Source organism: Triturus cristatus, chromosome 8, assembly GCF_964204655.1.
Source record: "Triturus cristatus chromosome 8, aTriCri1.1, whole genome shotgun sequence".
Lineage (NCBI taxonomy): Eukaryota > Metazoa > Chordata > Amphibia > Caudata > Salamandridae > Triturus > Triturus cristatus.
In genome coordinates this window covers 472,061,301-472,088,242 of record NC_140591.1, presented here as the reverse complement: position 1 = coordinate 472,088,242, position 26,942 = coordinate 472,061,301, and the positions used below count along the sequence as shown (strand labels likewise).

Sequence of the window (26,942 nt, the reverse complement as noted above, 5' to 3'; positions counted from 1 at the left end):
TGTCCCCTCCCTCTTGCTTTCTATGGATTGTTGTGCTGCACTCCCGTCCTGCATGCCCTGTGTGGTGTATTGTGCTGCTGCAAACCCTGATGCCTGCCCTGCAGGGTCAGTTTGGTGCACCTCTCCATGTCCCTCCTGTCCTCTGTTATCCAAGTCCATGTCCCTATCCCATTTCCTTCCATGATCCAATGTACCATACTTGCGAACATTTTGAACTTGGTAAGAGGGAGATTTTGAAAAAAAACTGGGGTATTGATTTTCCCCTTTGAGTTACATTGAAAAAGAGGATATTGTAGACAGGAGACAGATAAAATAAAGCCCATTTGAGCTTAAAAACATTGGACGTTTCCTGGCTGAATCGGGTCTGTTGGCATGTATGGTTGTACTACCATTGCCTCTTCCTTCTGCCCACAATGGTCTATTACATTGCCACAGCCTTGAAGGAGGGTAGATTTTGTATCACAGGGGGCCCCTGGCCCGTTCTGTCCACACCTGAAGTATGAGACCCTTGTCCTTGCCCTGCCAGCTGCATTTGCAGGCCGTATTAAATTGACCAGCGGGTCCTGTGTTGCTATATAATTATCCTGAGACATCCTTACCACTCAGCCAGCATAAAACCCCTGTGTAGGCCCTTCTGTTCAATATGTAGGCCTCTTTGTTGAATTGACCATAGCTCTGCAATTTTAGTGTATAGCAGTCTGAAGGCAGGTCTGCGAGGCCTTCTGATCCAAACTAGTAGCCCCCACCCTACCCGAGTGCTCCGTGCTCGGTATCAAAGTTCAACATCCCCCTGAAGCTGTCGACATACAGTAGGCTGCATCCTGGACTGGTACTTGCTTCCTGGGCAGGTTTCCCGCTTTTAAGGAAGTGGCAACCGCAGAGCGTCAAGTTAGGAGAACTGAGGAGATTTTATACATGAATATATTGAATTCCCGTACAATACCCATTATTTTCTGCTTGCTCTATGGAACTTACGATAAGCGACTGGCCTGAGAGACTGACCTTTTCACCCAGTCCATTGTCAGCATTAAGTGGGTAAATGACGAAATGTCTGGTAAAATCTGCAGACGAAGCTTTTGGGTAGCATACGTAGGTAGATTTAGCGTGCAAAGGAGCCCACAAAATGATATAAAAAGGGAGCACCCACAGATATCGACGGACTACCTCGCCGTCTGTATGTAGGTTAACAGGCAGTGCAGGTTTTCCCCAAGAGCTGGGAGCTCTTGTCTTCCTTTGCTTAAAATGTCTTGCTCTGCTTTGCTTGAAGTATCTTATTCTATTTTACCTATATGAAATGTCATGTTATGTTTAACCATTGTTCTCTTTACTTTTGCATTTAAAAGATTTTGTATTGTAATTGCAGGAATGCTTGCTCTAAGAGTAAACGTGAGTGTTCCTAGGTAACATTTTCCTTGGTGTAACTTGTTTCTCATGATGCATTTATAGATGTGTTTTCTCTCTCTCTCTGTCAGTACATTAATTGAGATACAGAGAATATTATGACAGCTGTATGATTATCTGGATTCTGTATTTTGTACTTTATGTCTCTATTCTGCGGTTTCTTTGAAGTTGCATCTTCTCATTAAACTGCCATTGTATTCTGCCTCCAATTCCATGTTGCAGTTTCTGCTTCAGCTCGACATTCTGTGATTCTGGTCAAATCACTTAGTCTCCCCATGTCTACAACCAAAATGAATTTGTTCTTGTGTGATGTAACCAATGCTCATGTAAAGCACTCCAATACCTGACAAGTCTGCACTATATAACACTGCAAAAACACAAAATAATAAGTGTTTTGCACACTTCTGTCATTGGGCTATATTTGGGCTACATCTGGGTGATTTTGGGCTACATTTGGGCTCTTTTGTCTCCGGTGGCCATCTTGGGAGATTTATTTGTTATGAAGTTTCCTAATTTCCTCATGTACTGCAGTCTCCTCAGTAGGAAATGCTTTCAGTTTTTTACTTTGATTCCATCATGAAGGTATTCAGATATGTCACACATTTGCCATAAATTCTGAATGTTAGCACTCTAGTTGCTCATTAGATCACTGTAGTAAAACTACTGCACCATGGAAGTCTGCTCCTGGTATTAAAAGTGCATGTTTCAGTCTGCATGTCAGAATTTTTTAATGAAATAGAAGAGGATTTGAGAAGTCACTCAAAATGTGCCCTCATTTTCTTTCTTCAGCATTAATCATAATTTCTATGGCAAAATGAACCTCCTCATTGTGTTCCTTTTTAAATTAAATGTTTTAAGTGTTACCAGTTTATTCCAATCAAGATGGCTTCAGGTGTGCCATACTTTTGTCATAATGAAGACAGTAAGCGCTCTAGTTGTTTTTAAGAACATTCTGTCATTGGGCTATACTTGGGCTACATCTGGGTGATATTTGGGCTACATTTGGGCTCTTTTGTCTCTGGTGGCCATCTTGGGAGACTTATTTGTTATGAAGTTTCCTAATTTCCTCATTTACTGCAGTCTCCTCAGTAGGAAATACTTTCAGTTTTTTACTTTGATTCCATCAAGAAGGCATTCAGATGTGTCACACATTTGCCATAAATTCAGAATGTTAGCACTCTTTTTGCTCATTAGATCACTGTAGTAAAGCTACTGCTCACCAGGGAAAACTGCTGCTGGTATTGAAAGTGCATGTTTCAGTCTGCATGTCAGAATTTTTTAATGAAATAGAAGAGGATTTGAGAAGTCACTCAAAATGTGCCCTAATTTTTCTTTCTGCAGCACTAATCATACTTTTTATGGAAAAATGAACCCCCTCATTTTGTTCCTTTTTAAATTAAATGTTTTAAGAGTTACCACTTTAATCCAAGCAAGATGGCTTCAGGTGTGCCATACGTTTATCATAAGTAGGACTGTTAGCGCTCTAGTAGTTCTTTGGAACACTCTGGGAAGCTGCAGTAGAACACAAAGGAATCAACTGACAGTCTCTGCCCTTGTTGGATGTACATGTTTTACTGAGAATGTCAGACTTCATTCTCACATGACTGAGAAAGATAATGTGAATTTACAGAAAATAAGCTCTCAGTTTAGCCTATAGATCACCTTCCAAACCTCTGTGGTAAAAGCATGAGAAAATATTTTTCTCTCAATCATGATATCCCAGCAGAAGGCTTTTTCACATGGTGAAATCACCTTAGAACATACCACAATTCCTAAAATGAGTATGGTACCATCAACAAATGATTTATAATGTAACTAAAGTCTTAAAACCTTCTATTAACTGCAATGCTTTTTAATGAGGTGCTATCATGTATATTGGTCCCAAGATGGCTGCCAACACTTCTTGGATGAAGTGCTGACAGCCAATCAGATCTCAGGATGAGATGTGTGGTTAGGCTCCGCCCACATATATATATGCTTTTAAATGCTATTTTCTCAGGAAATACTGAACAGATTTACACCGGACCTGCAAAAGGCACTTCCTTGACCTTATGGCTACCTCTCTGCCAATTTTCAAGTAATTCTGTTCAGCCGTTCGGGCTGTAGCTGTGTCTAAAGGTCCTATGGAAAAATGCATGGGGAAAACGCGTTTTGGGACCCCCCTTTTTTCTCGGCCCCTGCTTGACGAATCCCCCCGAGACTTTCAGGGTAGGAGCGGAGCGTAGCGCCCCACCTATTTTGAAAATTTCGCGAGGATTCGTCGACCGGCGCCAAAGTTATTCCAAATAGAATGTTGCGGATTTCCTATGGAAACAGGGTCCTAACTATAACTACCTACTGGCGACCGCCAGTAGGTAATATATATATATATATATATATATATAAAAAACATGTATGCTTAAGCTCTCAATTAGATAGGCTGTTGGGCCTTGCCATTTTTAGGGTCCATTGCCCTTGAGGAAAAGTAGGAGCTGGGCCACAGTGACAGTGTTATGCCTACTGAGCACACTTGGGATCGATACTCCGATCAGACCAGTGCTTTTTATTTCACTGGTACCAACTTTAAACATATTCGAGGCAAAATTTAGACCAGGATCTAATTAATCTTTAACAAAGCAACTTCAAATATTGGTCATAACCAACCAGGGATTTAGAAAAATAGTCACAGTACAGTAATGAGTATCTAGTGAATTGCAAAATAACACAAAGAAGACACTCCTTAACACGCAAATCGTCAATCTGGTGGTCGAGACAAGAAAAAAATCTAGATGTGGCGAAAGAGTGGTATAGTGTAAAGTTGTATGCGGAGGAAGGTGTTGGCATGTCCAATATCACTTCTTTTAAATTCTCCATGTGATTTTGGAACCCTGCATAGAAAGCACAGTACATTCAAAGGGTGGGTCAATGGAGAACACCCAGGAGAGGATATCATCAATTAGCCTGCAATCAATGATTGCTACCGTAAATCTTTAGAATGAAAATTATGCAGGCATGGCAAACAATCTGACTTGCAAGACAGAGGAAATCAAGAGCAGCTCTCTACATATTCTTCAATACCCTACCTTCGACTGGGACTCTTGCGCTGCAATTGGTAGCTCTGGAATCCTGAAATAAAAACACATGGTTTGTAAAATATTTGATATTTAGATTATTATTTGCTATTTAGATTGATATTAAATAAACTAAAATCATAAACACTAATATATAGTGGGATAACGCAATCAAATTGATTTATCCAAAATGTTGACCTACTGCCAGTCATTTTCGCTCCTCCTTGAGCAGAATAAATTGTGCCCCATAATCTGTAACGTTTGTATGAAACTAAAAAATCATTAGCATGGTTCAACGATTTCATCCACACATTCCTAGAAAATCTTTAAGCTATTTACACTTTACATTACTGACAGTCCCTCTGGATGATGAATTTGAGCTACATTTTGGACTACACACTTACTCTAAGTATTTAGACAATTCCTCACTCAGATCTTGGGGAATGTACTCCGATATTAAGCCGTGTGCATATCGCAGATAGTCCTCTGAAAGAAAAATGAAGAAGCTGAAGAACAGAATCCTTAATGCACAGGACAGGTAGTGTGCTCATTTAAATAGAAACAGGCTCTTCCACAGTGTGAGAACACAAGATTTCCCAACTAAGCTTTACAGCTGGATAGTGATGACTATCTAGGCCTCAATGACACCGCTGCCATAAGGACCCTTTAATTCACATAGGTAATGAGAGCATTCCTCCAGCTTCACCTCACGTGTTAAACAATCAAGAGCCCGTTTGCACTCCATCTACGATTACAACATATATACTGCGATACAAAGCATAAACACTTCTTTAACAACTAATCAAGAAAAATAAAGAGCAACCTTTAGTCTTTCACAGATGCAGCTTTCATGGACTACTTTTGATAGCTTTTCTAGCCTGGCAGAGTCACAGAGTATGTAAAAGTACATAGTACAAGAGACCAACTACACAGTAGAGGAGGACCTCCATCTTCTTCCCATCTCCACCCCTACAGGCCCTCTTACCAACTTCAAGCTAGGTATGCTGGGTCTTATCAAAGAAAATCATTGACAAGAACAGAAACGGCCCCAGACTCTAGATCATCATATTTCTTAAACAGGTCTTCACATTTGGGAATTCTAAAAATAATATCCTGTCATTATATAGAGCATCCATTCTGGAGGGCGATCCAATAATTCATAGGGGCACACAATACCAAAGTAGGAGCAGGGTGTGATGCTTTACTGTGGCCTGCATTTCTCCCATCCAAAAATCGCTACCATATGAGTGGGGTTCATTCGTATTGAGAATCAACACATCACTTGAGTGATGCGCGCTCCACTCTTTAAGAGATTCTGCAACACCAGATGGCTGTGCAATTGGCAGGTGATGAACACGGCACCCACAATTAGTCCAATGCCAGTTGTTACCAAAGTACAGGTAGGAAAGGGCAAGCTGCTCTTAACATCAATCAAACATGAGCGCAGAGTTTCTTAGCCACAATAGTCCGTTAGTCCTTATTCTCAGAAAAAACATACAAGGGAAAGGAGTAACTCCTATCAAAATCCATCACAGTCCAAAAGCCCAGTGCAATAAGATTCCCCCAGACCAGAACCATTACTGGAATCCAGCCCCCCCACCCCCCCCCAGTCAATGGTAGCTGGGGGACCATCGGTCTAAGCAATTTCGATGATTTGAATCTCAAATCAACACACAAAAATAATAAAACTAGTATATAACAAAAGTCCAAATATTGAAATATTTTGTTTAATTCACAATAAAATATAGTAAACGTTTTTACATTTTTCAATTTTGCGTCTTTATTTGTATATGCTTTATTTATTCTAATTGAATCATTTTAATATCATTTAAATTTGTAAAACAGCCACGGACTCCCAAAGTAGACCTTGCGGATCATCAGGGGTCATCAGACCACAGGTTAAAACCTATTGCTTAAGACAATTTAGTGGGCAACGTGTACTAAAATTGTCATCATAATGGGCTTTTTCATGAAAGGGGTTAATGGAATTGTACACAATTTTAAATCTAATTTACACATTCACTAGGCCCAGTAGGAATGGAACAATAACGTAGGTTTGCAACTTGACAAATCTACTGGTTTGATATTTAATCTGTAAAAACTAAGCTTGCAGAAGAATATCTGACCAACATTGTAAAATACTATTAAATGGAACCAAATGGGTCAGGTTAATCTCTGCTGCAGAAATATAAATATATATATAAGGCGTCCTTTTGAAATAAACATTTCTTTGATACATCGTCCCACGGTGTCAGCGCCTGTCTTCGTATGCCAGAAATTCATGATTGGTTTAATATATATATATATTCACTGAAAAAACTATAGGTTTCACACATGTTATAGTTAGCGGAAATTTTACTGATAAAAAACCAATGAAATTCCCCCGTTATAGTTAGTGCAGGCAACTATAACTCACGCGACCGCAATCCTCTGCTGATGCCAATACTGTATTTAGACACTTATTTGCCCATGTCTTCTTCCATACATTTTTAGCTATACATATATTACAAATATTTTTTTTTCATAAAGACACATATGTCATCAGCAGAAGATTGCGGTCGCGTGAGTTATAGTTGCCTGCACTAACTATAACGGGGGAATTTCATTGGTTTTTTATCAGTAAAATTTCCGCTAACTATAACATGTGTGAAACCTATGGTTTTTTCAGTGAATTTGCAAGGTTTTTTAAATGCTAATTCCTAACTATAACGTGTGTGAAACCTATGGTTTTTTCAGTGAATTTGTACGGTTTTTTAAATGCTAAGTTACTTTACGCCATTCGTGGCGTGCGCGCCCACTTAACGCAGTTCGTTCCGTGCGCGCACGGTGCGCTTCGCGCACCGTGCGCGCACAGTGAGCACGCGGTGTGCTTCGCGCACCGCGCGCCCACTTTACGCAGTTAGTGCCGTGCACGCACGGTGGGCACGCGGTGCGATGACAAAGCAAGAAAGCACGTCAACAAATCTGTTTCTGCTTTCCTCCGTGACTATGGTATGGGTGCCATTTACCACAACAACTTGCGTTATGACATGCAAGACATTTATAGAGGAGATGGTGTGCACTTCAATGATGAAGGGAACAGAGTCTTCCTCTTGAACCTTAGACTCTGCATCGGTACTTACTTGTAGGTACCACTAAAAAATCATTTCATAAACACAACGGCTCTTTTTAGAGCCCCCTAATATCTAAACAGTTAAATCGGATTTTCATTTTTTTTTTTTTTTTCTACCGTACGCTTACCGTAAGCTTACCGTACGCGTACCCCGTGATTTTTTTTAAAATCAATAAATGTTTTCTTTGTACTTTACAGTCCTTCTTTGACCCCCTCACAAATGTAAGGGGGTCTGTAACTCTCCTCATTGCCCCCTTTTCTTGTTTTCACTCTTTTTTTTCTGAGTGAAATACACAAAATGGCGGCCGCCGCTTCCTGGTTTCGGCCGATTCGAATGTTTACTAAGATCTAAGAGCCAATCAGAATCGCGCTCGCGCACGCCACCGTACGCTTACGGTAAGCGTACGGTAAGCGTACGGTAAGCGGGCTCAGATATATATATTGATTTAAAGGCTATTTTCTCAGAATCTACTGAACAGATTTACACCAAACCTACAAAAGGCACTTCCTTGACCTAGGGACTACCTCTGCCAAATTTCGAGTAATTCTGTTCAGCCGTTCGGGCTGTAGCTCGTTCTAAAGGTCCTATGGAAAAATGCATGGGGAAAACGCGTTTTGGGACCCCCCTTTTATCTCAGCCCCCGCTTACGGATCCCCCGAGACTTTCAGGGTAGGAGCGGAGCGTAGCGCCCCACCTATTTTGAGAAATTCGCGAGGATTCATCGACCGGCGCCAAAGTTATTCAAAATAGAATGTTGAGGTTTTCCTATGGAAAAGGGGTCCTAACTATAACTACCTACTGGCGACCGCCAGTAGGTAATATATATATATATATATATATATATATATATATATATATATATATATATATATATATATATATATATATATATATATATATGTTACTCCTCCGTTTGCTCAGGTACGCCTACCGCCTCCAAACCAGGGGGCGCGTCGGCGAACGGACCTCCCAAGTAAGGTCCGATAATATTCAACAAAACTTCCTCACAAGTAGGAAAGCCGACGCCGTGTCTTGTGCTTCAATAATTCTTTTATTCGGTCAGCTAAAACGTTGAACGCGTTTCGCTTGTCCCGCAAGCTTGTTCACCAACCTGTTGGTGAACAAGCTTGCGGGACAAGCGAAACGCGTTCAACGTTTTAGCTGACCGAATAAAAGAATTATTTAAGCACAAGACACGGCGTCGGCTTTCCTACTTGTGAGGAAGTTTTGTTGAATATATATATATGTATATATATATATATATTACCTACTGGCGGTCGCCAGTAGGTAGTTATAGTTAGGACCACGTTTCCATAGGAAATACGCAACATTCTATTTTGAATAACTTTGGCGCCGGTTGACGAATCCTCGCGAATTTTTCAAAATAGGTGGGGCGCTACGCTCCGCTCCTACCCTGAAAGTCTCGGGGGGATTCGTCAAGCGGGGGCTGAGATAAAAGGGGGGTCCCAAAACGCGTTTTTCCCATGCATTTTTCCATAGGACCTTTAGACACAGCTACAGCCCGAACGGCTGAACAGAATTACTTGAAATTTGGCAGAGAGGTAGTCCTCAGGTCAAGGAAGTGCCTTTTGTAGGATTGGTGTCAATCTGTTCAGTAGATTCTGAGAAAATAGCCTTTAAATCAATATATATATATCTGAGCCAGCGTACGGTGCGCTTACCGTACGCGTACGGTGGCGTGCGCGATTCTGATTGGCCCTTAGATCTTAGTAAACATTCGAATCGGTCGAAACCAGGAAGCGGCGTCCGCCATTTTCTCTCTCGCACTCTGACAGGGGGTTGAAAAACCAAGTGCAAAAACATGTAAAGGGGCTGTTTACACAGCTCCCAAGCACCTAGCCATGTCGAGGGAGTCCCCAACGATCCCCCAAGTGAAAAAAGGCAATTTTAATTTTTTCGAAAATTTCGCCGATTACGCTTACCGTACGCGTACGTTAAGATATAATAAAAAAAAAATATATATATCCACATTCTTCCCACCCCGTGTGCAAAAGGTGCCCGAAGGGCACCTTTTGTGCATGGCTTATTAGAGCTAAACAAAACATATATTTTACCTGTCACAACGATGCTCATCATATGTCCTCCATGTGCACACGGTGCGCGAAGCTCATCGTGCGTTCATGGCCCATCTAGCGTAACGTGGGCACGCGGTGCGCTTCGCGCACCGCGTGCTCACTGTGCGCGCACGGTGCGCGAAGCGCACCGTGCGCGCACGGAACGAACTGCGTTAAGTGGGCGCGCACGCCACAAATGGCGTAAAGTAACTTAGCATTTAAAAAACCGTACAAATTCACTGAAAAAACCATAGGTTTCACACACGTTATAGTTAGGAATTAGCATTTAAAAAACCTTGCAAATTCACTGAAAAAACCATAGGTTTCACACATGTTATAGTTAGCTGGACATTTTACTGATAAAAAAACAATGAAATTCCCCCGTTATAGTTACTGTAGGCAACTATAACTCACGCGACCGTAATCCTCTGCTGATGACATATGTGTCTTTATGAAAAAAAAATATTTGTAATCTATGTATAGCTAAAATTTAATGGAAGAAGACATGGGCAAATAAGTGTCTAAATACAGTATTAGCATCAGCAGAGGCTTACGGTCGCGTGAGTTATAGTTGCCTACAGTAACTATAACGGGGGAATTTCATTGGTTTTTTATCAGTAAAATGTCCAGCTAACTATAACATGTGTGAAACCTATGGTTTTTTCAGTGAATATATATATATATATATATATATAGTGTTCCTTGAAGCAGCACAGTTTTGATGATGTGAATACAGGCTCCTTCTTGACGGTTCACGAGAAATATGGCTGCAAGGCAGCTTAGCAATCACACTGATACTATCAGCGGTGGAGAACTCCTAAAGCACGACGCCAGGTCATTTTGTTTGGGATCGAGGACAACAAGCCTTCAGGTTTATTTTGTCTAATGGACAAGTAGACTCCGACCCCTGCAGCATAAACATTTTGGCTGCAAGTTTACTGTGCAACAGTATGGTTGCAGGGAAGAGGATAGGCAAGATTTTTATTCTCGTGAATAGGATGTTCAAAAAAACATTTATGACTCATTATTGCAATGCTATCATTGGGGTAAGGACTAAGGATACAAGGTGGACTGTAAGCTCACTTTGCATAACAAAGGTTTCAATATAAAAACATGTACATGACTGCAAAACTTAATTTGTGGCTTCTAATGTATGTCCACCTAATACTCCTTGATTATATGCAAATTCACACAGAAGAATGGAAGCAACATTGGTGATTGCTTTCAAAGTAAAACATTCCCAGAAATATGTGCACAGATATAAGTTCTGTAAAACGTCATTAAATAAAACTTGTTTGATGGCGAATCAGTGTAAAATCATTATGGTCACCTTGTGAAAAAAATATTTTGGATCCCAGAAGAGTGCAGATTTACAACTTTCATGAATTCACACAAGTTTACTGAAACAGGCCCGCAAAGCTGAACAGTTGCAAGTTTCCAGATGAACTTCTAGCAAACGTTTGTGAACTACATTTTAGAGTGAGCGAACATATAGGCACAGTACATATTTGCCCATGCTAAAATCTGCTGGGCAAGTGCAAATCCACTTGTTAAAACCTTCTCCCCCCATGGAGAACAACTTTTCCCTTCTCCCCCATCTTTTTTGGAAGGAGGGATCGCCGTCCTTCCTTGCTCTCAAACGTATTCGCTCCATGTCCGACCTTTTATAAGATGCAGAAGCCGAACTTTAACAGGTCAATAGCTTTAAGAATCGAGACCATAACATTATGCCAAAACTTTGTGTGTAAATTGTAAATGTCATAGATATAGTGCTTGGTATATGTTCACCGTTGTGGCAAACAAGGAAAGTGATAAATTCGAGAAAGGTGGTAGAAGGCACACCGTATTCCATGCTTACTAATGTTTTGTGAAAGTTCAACACTTCTTGAGTTTTGCGGCGTGCTACCCTGAAATGCGTCCCATCCGTGCGCACAGGTTTGTACCATGAGTGGTCGAGCCTCTTCAGGTCCCAGCACAGGGTGCACAGCACTACGAGAATTTCACAGACACATACATTCCATAGAGGTCTTCCTTATTTTAAGAGATTTTATCAACTTCTGATTTCAATTCATGATCCATACTTGTCCAGACATATGCGGTATTTTAAACCAAATTCGACGAATGCCTATCCAGGTTTTTCAATACAACTGGGGATTCCCCCTTCCTCATAACGTTGTGTAGAAATGATTTAATAACCAAATGCATTCCGGGCAACTTTTGCCTCAGGGGTAACTGCAATAAAACTGATAACATAATTTATCAATGGTCAACAAGGAAAGTGAGGCACAGTGAGATGAAGTGATGTGTGAATTCCACAATGTGATCAAGTGGAGAAGGTCATACTGTGGGAAGTCCCTTTGATCCTCAGCTGCCATCCTTAAGCACTGGACTGCAAGTATGATAATATGGGTTACATTTGGTAAAACCGAGTGAATGCTTGAAAGTAAATTTGACAAAGCAATTTACAAGATAGACACTAAAGTAAAGAGAGAAGGTCCAATTCTATATCCAGAACTCTACTGTCATCAGTTGTCTAGCATTACGAAAATGCTACCAGGATCATGAAGCACATAGGTTTCTTTATATGCAGAGCCTGTGAACATTGAAAGATCGGACATAAGTAGCAGTGTTTACAGTCTGGTATAATTGATAAGGTGGCATCATTTTAGCCTTCCTAGAATCCAAACCTGGACATTATATAAGCCCTGGCATAAACAGGGAACCCACTGTCCGCTCTGATAATGAGAACTCTGCCACAATCTGTGGATCACTACACAGCAGAAAATGGTACAAGTGGATTTTTTTGCAGGCAAGTAGATTTCTGAAGCATCTAGTTTCTTGGACAAGCAGATAAGCTTTATAATTAAAACCCCCCATCAGGAGCGGGCAAAACATTAACGAAGGAGCAGAAATAGAAGTCTCCTTTGTTAAAACTATGGACATGCTCAAAATTGCAGAGCTACCTCAGCCCACTGCGAGGAAATTAAGAGATGTGAGGCAACCTAGAAAATGTCACAGTGTACAAGAGACTAATAACAAGTGAAATAAAAATTCTGAAAGTGGACCTAATAAAAGACGAAATGAGGGTGGAACGAGTGAAAGGCAGAACTAGTGCAATAGAAAACACACCCAGAGGAACAGAAGACAAGCCAACAGGTACATTTGTTGCAAAAAAGGATTGTGAAACAGGATGACCTGGAAGCAAGATACTTGAGAAATTAACTTTGTTTTCTACGATTCCAGAAAATGAACAAGAAAAAAGAAATTATGGGGTCACCTCTGGATCAATCGTTCATTGAGACCCTGAAGCTGAAGAGAAACATTGAAATAGAGCATGACAAGAGGTTGATCAGAAGAAAGGGGGAGGGGAAGCCCAAAGGGCATTTGTATATGGTACTTGTAGTCAAAGGACACAGAGGAAAATCTAAACACAAGACAAATCCAGAATGTGATGTGAAAAGAAACACAGCTGCAAATACATCTGGAATTAATGCAACTATGAAGAGATGGGCTTTCTTGCTACCGAGGCGAACAGAAGAAAAACAATATTTGACATTTGAGCAAAGGTTGTAAGTACCACGGTCAAAGGCTCACTTATGTGAAACAAAAAAAATAATTTTCAGGCTCTTTCATTCTCAAGAAGTCAAAATTGCTTTAATTCAAAATCTTCAGCTATTGGTAGAGCGTCATTAGTCATACGGCCCTTTAACTGGACAAGCAGCAAATGTTCAGTTTTACAGGGTCGGTATAGTCCACAAACGGCGAGTTGGGGATGTTTTCAAATATTAGAAATATATCGTCTGTCTGAGCAACTTCAACTGCAACACCAGCAATGGAAACTACCGTCCCCCAACTGTGGAGTATGAGCACCACTTTATGCTCCATTTAGCAAGACAGCTAAAATCATTAACATGGGTTGGACTAAGCAGGAGGTGACACAACCCACTGAGATACCATGAGAGAGAAGTCTTAGTCTCCAATCGGTCCACACCTCATTCAAAGTAAAGCCTCTGGACTAAGTCTAGCAGGGTTGGGTAAAACTAATTATCAGAATGACCCACCCATTGCCTACACCAGTCAATGCAATATAATACACACTTGAGGCATATGTATGCACAAAACGCTTAGCCCTCTTAACTAGACCATATCGATCTATTGTTTGCTGCAGAGAGCATCTTTCCCCGCTCTCATAACAGAACTCCAGTGGAGTGCTCAATTGTCAACAGAGTACATGTATTCAAAGCACTTGATTTTTTCTTTTTGTTTGAATCTGTTTGAGTTTTACATAATGCATCTTAATGACCGTGCAACCAGAATATAAAGTAACGGAAGAGGATAGTTACAGCAAGTCATCATTCGCCTGTAGATTCAACAGTGAAGCTGGTGCGATACGATTACAATATATCAAATAGTCCAGTGTCTAATAGAAATGAGGGGGACGTTAATAAATAGTGACATTTTTTACATCAAATTTTAGAGAACACAACACCACAACAGTGAAGAAAAACAACTGCAATACATTCCCTCGAAGAGCATTATTGATGTACCCCACCTGTCGTATGTCTCCAGACCAAGTATGCTACCAATGTATGGATCGTTGTTTTCAGTGTTTAGACCGAGATTTGCATTACGGGGAGTTGCTCGTCTCCGGTGTTGTATGAGAAATGCTGCTACAGTGGGCATAATGTTATATTGCGATCATAATTATTCAGAGGTGTCTACTTGCGAGTCAGATGTAAAAGCAGATAAGATAGTATCCCAGTAAGAGGCTATTGGGTACTTACGGAGCCCCAGGGTGTCTTCACAAGAGGCGCTCCAAGCCACTAGTGTCAGAGGGTTCAGGAGATTTCCACCGTCTGGTAATGAGGTGGTTGGCCGGTATGGAACCCAAGGCCAGGAAGCAAGTGATGGCTTTAGTTTTCTTTTGCCTTAAGTATAGGACCAAGAAACACCTCCCACGCACGTAAGCCCTGTCGGTCAGTAAATTCGGATAGACTGAACGTTACTCACCGCCAGTAGGCTTGTAAGCATGGAAAACTCCACAACGTGTAGCAGAACTGAATCAAACCAATGACAGTGAGGGCAGGTAACATCTGTTCGGTGGAAATATCGATTGATTTTAGCAGGGGCAAGGTAAGCTCTGTGTACGATGTAGAACTGATTTAAATAAATTTGGGCATTATGTGGGACATGAGTTGGGCCCTCCAGTAAAGCAGCCCATTCTTTGAGTAAGGGCAGGCTCGGTCAGTCTCCCATTTGTGTCTGAGAGCCTAGAGCGGTGGGGCAATGTTGATGTGTAGTAAGTCAGCAAACCATCTCATCAAGTGTTGGCCTGCCACCATCACATGGAGGTACTGAAGCGTGAGATGTATGGGGAATTCGGGTGACATGTCACCACAGTGCTCTTCGAATGAGGCCAGCAAGAAGTTGTGAAGTAAGAATTGCCCGGTGGGTAAGCCATCAAACGCTATCAACATGTACAGGAGAAGGAGTTTCCTTAACTCTCTAATGGGGCTAGAACGAATCTAAAATATATTTGCCTCTCCTTTAGATGGACCCATGGAAACAGCACTGGAACCACACATACAGGGCCGGTGCCAGGCAAGGGCAGCAGCCCAGGGCCCAGCCGACCAACATGGGCCTCGCAGAAGTGTTCCCCCATCTTAGGTCTCACGCCTATAGTGCTGCACTGCGAGGCCCAGGGAAGGGATGTCCCTCCTCTGGGCCTCGCAAGCATGTGTAGTGCTGCGAGGAATAGGTGGAAGAGGCCCACTTCCATGGTGGCTGCTAAACCCTGAGGAGGGCCCCTTCTCCCTTGGGCCTTGAAGCCCCAGACGTAGCTGTGAGGCCTGTCTGCAGTTGGTAGGTTTCGCCTGCGAATAAAGATCCAGACCACATCCTACTCTAAGGCAAAACATGATGCCCATTATGCCGTATTTTGGCGCCTGGCAGGTTTAACTTTATAAAATGGCAAGCAACTCTTTCAGCCGCTGATGAGCTGTGAAAGAGATGCTAGTCAGTGGCAGAAAGGAAAGCGTTGCAGCACAAGGAGGGGGTCATGCTCCTTGTGGAATCAGGAGCACCTTGCCGCAATTAGAGGCAAATAGCTTTGGAAAAGTAAATGAAACCCATTTTGTTCTGCAGTTTTTATATAGAGCAAACTCAACCCAAAGGTATCGGAGTGCTTTACATGCGTGCCAATTTCATTTCATAAGGACATATTCCTTTTTTAGATAGGGAGAGATTAAGTGATTTGCCCAGATCACAGGATGTGGAGCCAAGACCAGACTTGAGCCCGATTCTTCAGTTCAAAGTCGGCAGCTCTGATCTCAAGCTCCATCTTCTCCCCTACTCTACATATGCTCAGGACCTGTCCAGGGAGTACGCTCTTAATATCATTCATGAAGTCTGTTTCAAAGTGCTGCCATATTATCAAATCAGTGGATGAGGCACAGGGAAAGAATTATTTACCCAGGATCAAACAATTGGTTACATTAGTAGACCCAGGACTGCATTGCACTCGTACGTGGGGAAAGGCTATATATTTACTACTGTATTGCATTTCCGTGAATATACCATGCGACTTGGCACCCTTTATTGTCTAAGGTAATATTTTTTAAAACCTTTAGTGACCAAACAAAAATCTTATGTTAGAGACTCAGCTCAAATAATCTCTATGCTCGAGGGCACCAGCTTTGATGCTAATAAACAATGGTTGGTGACCCTCGACATAGAAGCATTATATACTAACATCCCTCAGGATGACACTATTAGAGTTATCAGTAAACTTTTAACACCCGAGGCAGTCAGAGGTGCCAATAGGGACTTTATAATTGAGTGTATCACCCTAGTACTTAAGAACAATATGTTTCTCTTCAAGGATGACTTATTTCTCCAGCGCAAAGGTACTAGCATGGGGGCAACCAGTGCGCCGAGCCTGGCCTGCCTCTATGTAGGCAGCTTTGAGGACAGACATGTCCACAATGAGCCGGCGCCCTTTTATGAAAACATCTCTATGTGGCACCGCTTCATTGATGATATTTTCTTCATCTGGGAAGGGGAGGAAACATTATTGGTGGAATTTCTGGAGTGGCTCAACTTGGGTGATGCCAATCTTAAATTTACAGCCCAATATGACAAAGTTTCAGTTAACTTTTTAGATATCACTATTAAGAACACTCTAGGTATTCTTACAGTTGAATTGTTCACAAAACCCACGGACAAAAACACACTGTTACATTATAAAAGTTATCATCCCCGGGCCCAGAGAGATAATATACCATTCGGGCAGTTTCTCCGATTGCGGAGAAATTGTACATCTCTGGATATCCCCAAAAACTAATAAAACAAGCATTTAAACGTGCTAGGTATTACAACCGTGAGAGCATGTTTGAACAGAGCCATTTGGAACATAAGAAAAAGACTGAGGCACCAGATAAACGTTTGGTCTTTGTCACACTTCTAACATCAGCAATAGATTGAAGAATGTGGTTAATTCCAATTGGAACATTTTAAATGAAGGGATGGAAATTAAACTTCCTAATCCACTTTTTGCGTTTAAGCACAATGATAATATCCGCAAAAATTTGGTTACGACCTACAGAGCTAGCAAACACCAAATACAGGCTTCACTACATATGCACAAAGTTCTAGGCAGATTTCCATGCGGTACGTGTAGTATTTGTGAACATTGTCTGGTCATGAAATCTGTTACCTACAATGGATTCACAATGTCATCTAAAAGTATGAGCAACTGTAGAAGTTGCAATGTTGTCTATTTCCTACGCTGTCCTTGCGGACTAGCATATGTGGGCGAAACGGGTAGGGTACTCAAATTGCGTCTTTTGGAACACCGATCAGCGCTGAACACCAATAAACAAAATGCCCTCCTTGTAGAACATTATAATTGAATGAAACACAAACACACAGATTTTAAGTGGTTTGTGATAGACAAAAAAATCACAGGCAATATCGGAGGCGGCAACGTGGAAATTAAAAGGAAGAATAGGGAACAATGGTATATATCCATCCTTAATACCATAAATAGATGTCTTAATACCAAAGAGGACTGGATGAAACTTGTTGTATAGAAATCCTCATCTGGCTTTATTCGGAATATCTGTAGAAAAGTTATATTATTGCCTCTTTATCTTTTAGGACCATATAGTTAATAGTAGGATTTATCTCCTTCTTTCTTTATTAGCTGAATAGAGGACGTCTTGTCTGAAATATACCCTCGAGGTAGGATCACTATATAGATATGTTATAGTGTGTTATGACCAGATAGCCATCTACTTCATAAACAATTATGTATTCAGCACTTCCACTTTTTTGATTTAACCAGATACCATGGTGCCCTGTATTCATTATTGCCTAAACATTCTCGAAATTTGGGCCATAGCAGACAGGCATTAATATATGTGTCTTTAACTTTAACAGTTATTCTCGACTCATACTGAGAGTCTCATATACGTTTGTGAAGCACTGATCGTTCAAACATGGCGGCGGTCGTAAGTGAACTACGTAGTTTTAGTTAGTAGTTCTCTGTCAAGAAGTTTATGTTATTTATAAACATATTCTCTATCCATAATGTATAATATCATCATGGACTCTAAAGGTTACCTCATTGACTTATGTAGGCGAGAGGTTAAGCCGTTTTCTAACACTAATAGTGCCTTCGAAAACCAGGTTATGAGGAACCCGCTATGGTTATATTTAAAATAATTTCGTTATCCTTGTCTTTATTTCCGCTTACACGCTAAGGGTTGCATACACAGCAGAGGAATCTGAAGATATTTATGTGATCACACGACAGTTCAAATATGGCGGCACTCATCTCTAAGAACTGCGTAGTCTAGTTACCTACTCCTTAGGTTCGGCTCCTATACTACTCATTTTACGCACACCACGTATGTGGTTACGTCTATATAGCGCGTCTCGTAGACAGTGAAACATTAGTTTGCCTTTGACTGGAACGCACAAAACAGCATTCGTGAACCTTCGCGTGTAGAGCTATAGAGGTAAGTTGTAATTGACCGGTACTTGTAGGCTTGCCTGAACAGAAGGGTCTGATACCGCTGTGTTTTCGACAGTGGCACTTATATAGTTTTTATAAATTCTGCATTTACATTATAGTTTAGTACAATCTGCTATCATTGCAAGACAAAATCCAGTCTCTCTCCTTGTAGTTTTTTTAATTGATTCAACACAAGGAGTTAGTGGAGGTCAATTATTGCTCCTCATTGCTTAACTATAATGGGCAGGAGGAATGTTAGAACGGGTCTCTTCTCATTCCAAGTAGTCGGGGTTTATATTCCCCCATTGTGAATAGCTAGATGGTCGATCAGCATAGGCCAGACACTCTTTTCAGTCAATCATAATAATGCCTGAATCATTTTCGCCTCGTTTTTATTGAATAAGTTAATACGAGGTATTTAATTGGACTTGTGATTAAATGATAGCACTGACATCGGGTCCAATTTTCTTTCTCTTTATAGCCTACTCAAAATTAATTGGGAAATAAAGAACCCTTTTGTTAAAGTATCTTCACAATACGACGAATGGCTGTATTGTTTTGTCTATACAAGTTTGAGACAGTGCGTCTAAATTTCTGGTAAGTTGTTGTTACTTCTACCACATATCAAAATTAATTGAGTAATAAATATTCACATTTCGAACATTAGATATAATGGATTTATTCTCATTTATAGATGGTGAAAAAACTAGGCCCACTATTACAAAACAGTCCAGTGTGTGAAGTGAGGCTTTTCCTGAATACATTAAGGTGAGAACCTAATGGTAGTTCAGTTTCTAAAATGAATTTATTGTGGTCAACTATATATGGTTTCCCAATTAACTAACAAACAGAGAGACTCTTATTTATTGGCACACATATTTTATGATTGTGATACTTGTCGCCATAAGCCCAGATGTTCACTGCCAGCTACTCAATCACGGCATGAGCTAAGGTATTGATATTTCTATGATGGTCTCGATGTATAATCTACCCGTTGGGGGATACGTGTTTGAAATTAGACAACAGATGGATGCAGTATCATGCAGGGCTATATTGGTCTCCATTTATCAATGGGACTTTCATAATGTCAATCAATCAGTCTTTTTTAGAATATTATATGAATGGTGAGAAGTGTGAGATGTGGATTTACAATAGTTGAGTTGCATGACATGGAACACTTAGTGGGATATGTAGAAACTTTTAATTTCCCATATTGGGAAATAGGGATCAAATTTATGTATCATTAACACTGTTTAAGAGTGTTGTCCCTTATATTGATTCTGTTATAGCATTGATTTTTTAAATTGTTGGAGCACTAAGATAATACTGTGCATAAGAAAGTTTCATAATATCTCTGAAAAACTGAATGATTTTTATGTTCTTAAATTCATTTTGCATTATGTTTTGTGTTAGGAATGCTCACTAACAATGATTAAAGTAAGGAATATTATTGCCAGTCCTGAAGAAGTTGGTTTTATCGCTCTACTCCACCGAAACGCGTTGACGCAGAGTACTTGGTTTAATTTGTCTTGGGACAAGAACTATAGAAATTAGGGTGAACTGCTTCCGGTTTTTTTCTTGTCCACATAGGTTACAAATTAACATTAAGACACACTTTTGGTGTCTTTTGTAGATTTTCCTTCCATATGATGTTTTATTGTTGTTTCCTTATGAGACATTGAATTTATTGAATTGTTCTAATGATGTACTTTTTGCATGAACATTTATATGTTCTTTTAAAAACAAATGTACCTGTGATATTATGCCCTTTACTTATTACTGTAAATCGAATTATGAATGTGTCAATAAACTTAATCAGAAATTTTTAATAAATTTAATTTTATATAGCGTAAGCTTTCTCGCACCTCATTTGGAGTTGTTCCCAGTGTATGCTATATTTAAGTGAATGATTTGACTGAATAGTGTAAGTGGACAATCTAAGTGAAGTTTGTTAATAAAGTTCAAAGGGAATTTTTGTAACTATATACTTGATTTTGGTGCTCTGTCCCTTTGGACTCCGATGAGCCCCTCTTTGTTTTTCAAAATATTTTTTAAATCACATGGACTAGTAGTTTTTACATTAAATCCAAATACTCCAAATATTGCCAGAAAAGTAAGAGCAGCAAAATAAGTTCAGCAAAGTGTTTGCCCAAGAGCACACTATTTGGCCAAATGGGAGGCCGGGATTAAAAACTCCATCTTCTGGTTCCACATTTTTAACTAGTCCTCCAGACCACAACTGGGGTGTCAATGATTCTGTTGGCAAGATGAAGAGACTGCCTCTGAGGGAATCATCACTTTGTTATGGGCTTCCCAGCTTTAGAACACAGTTTTAGCTGAGATTAGATGTAAAATATCCATGGCTAAAGTGTACCCACTGGATCATAACCCGTGTCAGAAGGTACTTACTGGACTGTATGCATGGTAGATACTGATATTTACCACTGGTGTTTCAAAGCTTAATTCCATTTAGGTACCAGAGTCCATTTTCTAAAATTGTTGCTCAAAATTTGCAATAGCGAACAGTCAAGGCTTACTCCAGGAGGTAGTAAAGGGATTAGAACTTAAATATAGTGTGAAGAGTAGTCAGGCTTGATAAAGTCAATCTCCAGCTGAGTTATCTTTTATTATGGCCTGCTTTAAAAGGAGGGATTTAGAATAAATCCCCAAAATCCATTATGTGACTCATAGTTCCCAATACCCAAGGCACAGCTTCTGATGCCTCTGCACCCGCAATGTGTCTCCACACATGTAGTGTGTCTTCAAAAGGCACAAATTGTCCTGTGAAGTGATAATGGAAAATTGGTCACCCTACTTGGACCTCACAGCGATGTCTGGAGACCGAGGCCTAGGGAAGGGTACTCTCCTCTTCTGTGCCTTGCAGAACCAGACCATGGATGTGATGCCCAGGGCAGTAGGCCACATCCAATGGGCCTTGCAGCACTAGACCACAGCTGTGAGGCCAAGGGGATGGGACCAACCTCCACTTGCGCCCTGCCGCTATGAATCATAGCGGAGTAGTTCAGAGGAGGGAACACCCATTCCCTAGGCTTACAGTGCTACACTATTGCTGCAAGGCACATGGAAGAGAGCTTCCCTATTCTGGGTCTCCTCTCCTTGGTCTTGCATCACTAGACTATGGTTGCGAGGCCCAAGGGATTGGAGGCCCCTACCCTACATCTCTTAGCCATGGTGGAGCAATGAAAGACCTTGCGGAGGGCCCCTCTTCCCTGGGCCTTGCATCCAAGGTTCAGTGTTGTTAGACCCATGGGTAGGGTGCCACCTCTCCTAATTCTCTCAACGCTACACCATGACTGATAGGCCCAGGAGAGGGGGGTGTCTTGTGTGGGACCCCACCCGTGGGCCCAATTGTATTTGTCTCACAACACTTCACCCTGGCCCTGTGCGTGGGTCTATGTCAGGGGGATAGCAATCGGTATTTCAGCAGGTGCAGTGGCACCAGGCTCAGGGATGGAAAAAGTTTAAATCTTTACAAATTATGGCTTTACTGTACTGGGTAGCCAGTGGAAGAGGGTGAGGGGACACTTACTTTGCACCATGATACCATTGCTGTGGTTCTGCTCTCTCTTTTATGGGCTTCACAGCCATGTTCCAGAGCTGTGAGTCCTGGAAGAGGCCCTCCCTTCCCTGGCCCTCACAGCCATAGCTGGACTCTCAGGGGACGAGGCACCCACCCATGAGCTTAGCAGCAGTGGACACCATGGTTGTGAGGCTCATGGGTCCTCCATCAGTGGGTGTAGTTAACAATAGTGCAGCAGGTGCAGATGTACCAGGGCTCAAGGATGTTAGGGACCTAATGCATCAAACGTATGGCTGTTTTACTGTCTGGCATCATTTTCTTGCATCAAGGCTGATGGCTACATTTACTACTGTGCCACTAGTTCCTTCTCCCATGCACCACACAGCCACAATCCAGAGCTGCGGAGTTCAGACAAAGCCCATCCTCCCCTAGGCCTCACAACCATAGTTCAGTGCTGGGAGGCCCAAGGGAGGGAGTCTGCTGCCCTGAGCTTTGCAGCACAGTTCATGGATTCCATGGCAAGGGAAAGAGGTGCACTCTGAAGGGCGTCCCTAGCAATAGTGTAGGAAGTGCAATGGGACCATGGTCTAGAGGAGGTATGGGCCCAATGCACACAACTTATGGATGTATTTTACTGTCCAGTCAGTGACCAGAGGGTAGTGGGAAGGAACAATTTACCTTGCTTGCACAATGGTGCATGGCAGCATTGCTACACCTCTGTTCCTGCTCTCTTGCGCCACGCAGCATGATCCAGCTCTGCGAAGCCCAAGAGAGTCTTCCTCTCGCCTGGACCTCACAGCCATGGTCCAGTGCTCTGAGGCCTACCAAGTAGAGTGGCAGGGTGCAGGATTGTTCTTCATTTTATAGGTTTGTCTTGGATCCTACTGCAAGCTCCTGCTAGATGCCAAATTTCCAACTTTTTTTGCTTGCCAAAGGATTGATGTAGGCAAGCAGAATAATCAATAGGGGGTGCAAAACAAATATATTAGCTGGGAAGCCTGGGGCAGCCCATCCCACTGGTATGCCACAGCACTGACTCTTGGACCAACCACTATGCAGAGGTGGCCAGCATTTGTTAACATGACAACTGAGAGGCAGGACTAATATAAAGCATTTCCATGTATAGAACTTCAAATATGTATACTTGTTTTATTAGTTTTAATATATATGTTTTATTGTTTTAGTGTTATGTGCACCAAGAAAATTGCTTCTCGCAAAGCCGCTCAATGATAGTCAATTGATGGGACTTCCTGTGATGTAATTTCCTGTGATTTCACACTGTATGCAAATTAGAAGGGCCACACACATTCCCTTTCTGCCCGGGGCCCCAAAAGTCCTAGGACCAGCCCGGATACAAATGTATATGATTCATGCCTATTTGATGAAATTGAGGTGTGTGCCCGACCTTTCTACCTGAATTCGCTGGTGTGATGAGTGATATCGCACACAAAACAAGCATTTGCAATGCAACAGGTCTCACTGTAGTGAAAGTTTTTTTTTTTTAAACACTTTATTTTTATTGAATATAAAAAAACAAAAGCACATGTTCAAGTAAGGACATTCATCTTTGGTAAGTACATCTTAGATTTCAAATTATCCTGAAGAGTTCACATTGTCAAAGGTACAGTTGTTCCATAATATCAGCCAAGAGGTACAATATAAAACACAATGCAGGTCTATGCCCGTCCATCTGTTTGTCCCATTTCAAAATGATCCTCTCGCATTTACTAATATATCCTAGGTCTGGGCAATCGCCCCCTGCAACAGAAAGTGCTGTTTTGACAAAAATAAGAAAAACGAAAACCAGCAATATCATATAAAGCCTCCTCTTTCCTTCAAAGGTGTATTCTATACAATCTATCCTATACCCGCGGGGACTATCCCAGAGTTAGATTGGGAGGCAGAGGAGTTGCGTAAATTCTCAATATAGGTCTTATATGGGCCCCAGATATCCTTAGGGTAGGCAGTGCTGGGCAATAGACTAGAGAAAATCTCGCTATGTGTACTACAATGAGCTAGGCTATTCAACCAGCTTTGCAACGTGATGGAGACTTTGCTGCCCCAGTGCAACGCTATCTCTCGTTTTGCTAGGAGAAAGCCAAGCGAAGCCAGCTTCCTGACTGTTTAAGGAAAGTTAATCGTGTAACCCATCAGTGCAACTTCCGGTAGAAAAGCAAGTGTGAGCCCAAGAATATCTCCTAGTGTTTCGTGCACCTGTACCCAATAGGAGTGTATGTGTGGGCATGTCCAAGTTAGGCGAGCAAAATCTGCGAGCTGAGTGCCACATTTCGCTGTAGTGAAAGTTAGAGCTATTGGTGTTGCAAATGAGATCTTTTTTTTAGTAAATTCTTTTGTTTGCAGTGAAGTTAATATTTAACCTCTATAAAAAGCTGGAAGGGAAAGTGAATGGAGAGAATACAGTGGAAAGTAGGGGTGTTAGGAGTAGAAGCTTATACCCTATAGAGAAGAGAAACCCTGAAAGCACATAACTTGTGTTGGAAAAGAGAAAATAATAGAGACAGTTTGGACTTGAAACACCTCAGTGAACACGTCCATATATTTACACCCCGTACTTTAAAAACAACGAAACAGCAGGTCCAGCCAGAGGAAACATACATGTGCAGACAGAAGGTACACCAGGTGCAAATGTTGGAAAGGAAAATGCTCCTTACCAGTATGCATCTGTTCTTGGCATGTAGAGCTGCAGATCTACACACTTTGCATTGGATCACCATCTGGTGTTGGGCTCTGATGCTTGCACCTTGTTGTTGTCTTTGAAGAAGTCTTTGTAGTCACGAGACAGGTGACTCCTCCCTTGGACAATAGTGCACATGGCCATAAACTCCATCCTCAGATTGTTTTTTGCCATGATGGGAGTTAGTAGAAAGAAAAGGATGTCCATGTGTGTATATATAAATAAGATAGTACTGAAACAGATACAGGTCCTGGGGAGGTGGGTGGGCGTGTGTGGGTCTGCAGCTCTACATGCCAAGAACAGACGCATACAGGTAAGTAGCATTTTCCGTTCGAGGCATATAAGCTGCAGATCACACACTTTGCATAGACTGTACAGCAGTGTCTCTCCTAGTGGTGGTCACCTGTATCGGTTGCAGTAGTTTGAAAGAGCGTTTTAAGAACAACTTGGCCTGCGGAAGCTTGTTGTTTGGCCTGCACATCAACACAATAGTGTTTAGTGAAGGTGTGTGTTGTAGACCATGTCGCTGTCTTACAAATGTCTTCTAGGGGAATGTTCCCCAAGAATGCCATGGAAGCCCCAAGAATGCCATGGAAGCCCCTAGTTTGCGTATTGAATGCGCTCTAGGGGAAATTGTCAATGTGCGTTTAGCCTTTTGGTAGCAAATTTGGATACATTTAACAATCCACCTTGCAATCCCAGCCTTGGAGATGGGATTACCTTTAGGAGGTGGGGAGAAAGCTACAATTGTTTTGTCTTTCGAAAGGATTTAGTCCTGTCAATGTAATAAAGTATAGCTCTTTTGACGTCTAGCGTGTGAAGAGCTCTCTGCTACGGAGTCTGGATTTTTGGAAAAATACGGGTAACTCCACTGATTGGTTAAGATGGAATGAAAGGAATATGCTACTTACCAGTATGCATCTGTTCTTGGCATGTAGAGCTGCAGAGTTGTACACTTAGCATAGGTCGCCATCTGGTGTTGGGCCCGGATGTTTGCAGTTTGTTTTTCTTCTTGGACCGTCTTTGGAAGTCACGAGTTTGGTGACTCCTCCTTCGGTCCGTACTGCGCATGGGCTTCGGCTCCATCCTCAGATTGTTTTTCGCCAATAGGGAAATGATGGAGCGTAGTAATAACAGTGAGAAACCCATGTGTGTTGTATCTAAATAAGATGGACTGGAACGGATACAGGTAGCCGGGGAGGCGGGTGGGCGTGTACAACTCTGCAGCTCTACATGCCAAGAACAGATGCATACTGGTAAGTAGCATATTCCGTTCGAGGCATATGAGCTGCAGATTGTACACTTAGCATAGATTATATAGCAGTACCCAACCTTAGCGGCGACCACCGGTATCCGTTGCAGCTGTTTGAAAGAGTGTTTTTAGTACAGCCTGGCCCACCCTAGCTTGCTGCTGGGAATGCACATCTACACAGTAGTGTTTTGTGAATGTGTGCGGTGTAGACCATGTGGCTGCCTTGCATATGTCATCTAAGGGTATATTCCCTAGAAAAGCCATAGAAGCCCCTAACTTTCTTGTAGAGTGGGCTTTAGGGGGAACAGATAATGTTCTCTTTGCCTTCTGATAGCAAATTTGTATGCATTTTACAATCCACCTAGCTATCCCTGATTTTGAGATGGGGTTGCCTTTATGTGGTGGAGAAAAGGAAACGAACAACTGTTTGGTCTTCCTGAAGGGTTGCGTTCTTTGTATGTAATATAGCAACGCTCTTTTCACATCTAGTGTGTGTAAGGCCCTTTCCGCAACAGATTGGGGTTGCGAAAAGAAGACAGGTAATTCCACTGACTGATTGAGGTGGAAGGGGGTAATGACTTTGGGCAGGAACTTCGGATTAGTTCGAAGTATGACCTTGCTGTGATGCATTTGTATGTAAGGTTCCTGTATGGTGAACGCTTGTATTTCACCAACCCTTCTAAGGGAAGTGATAGCTACAAGGAAAGCTGTTTTCCAGGTGAGAAATTGTAGCTCACATTTGTGCATTGGTTCGAAGGGCGGACCCATTAGTCGTGTAAGGACCAAATTTAGATTCCAT

At 41.6% G+C, this 26,942-nt stretch overlaps 1 protein-coding gene across 1 annotated transcript in view; it reads right to left on the bottom strand.

The window, feature by feature from the left end:
• Positions 1-26,942, bottom strand: part of RNASEH2B (ribonuclease H2 subunit B) — a 247,040-nt gene that overhangs the window by 37,159 nt on the left and 182,939 nt on the right. Inside the window, exons 8-9 of the mRNA XM_085621944.1 lie at positions 4,856-4,937; positions 4,464-4,506 (exon numbers count right to left, since the gene is read on the bottom strand). Of these exons, the coding sequence (XP_085478070.1) occupies positions 4,464-4,506; positions 4,856-4,937 (125 nt within the window). The remainder of the gene's footprint in view (positions 1-4,463; positions 4,507-4,855; positions 4,938-26,942) is intronic.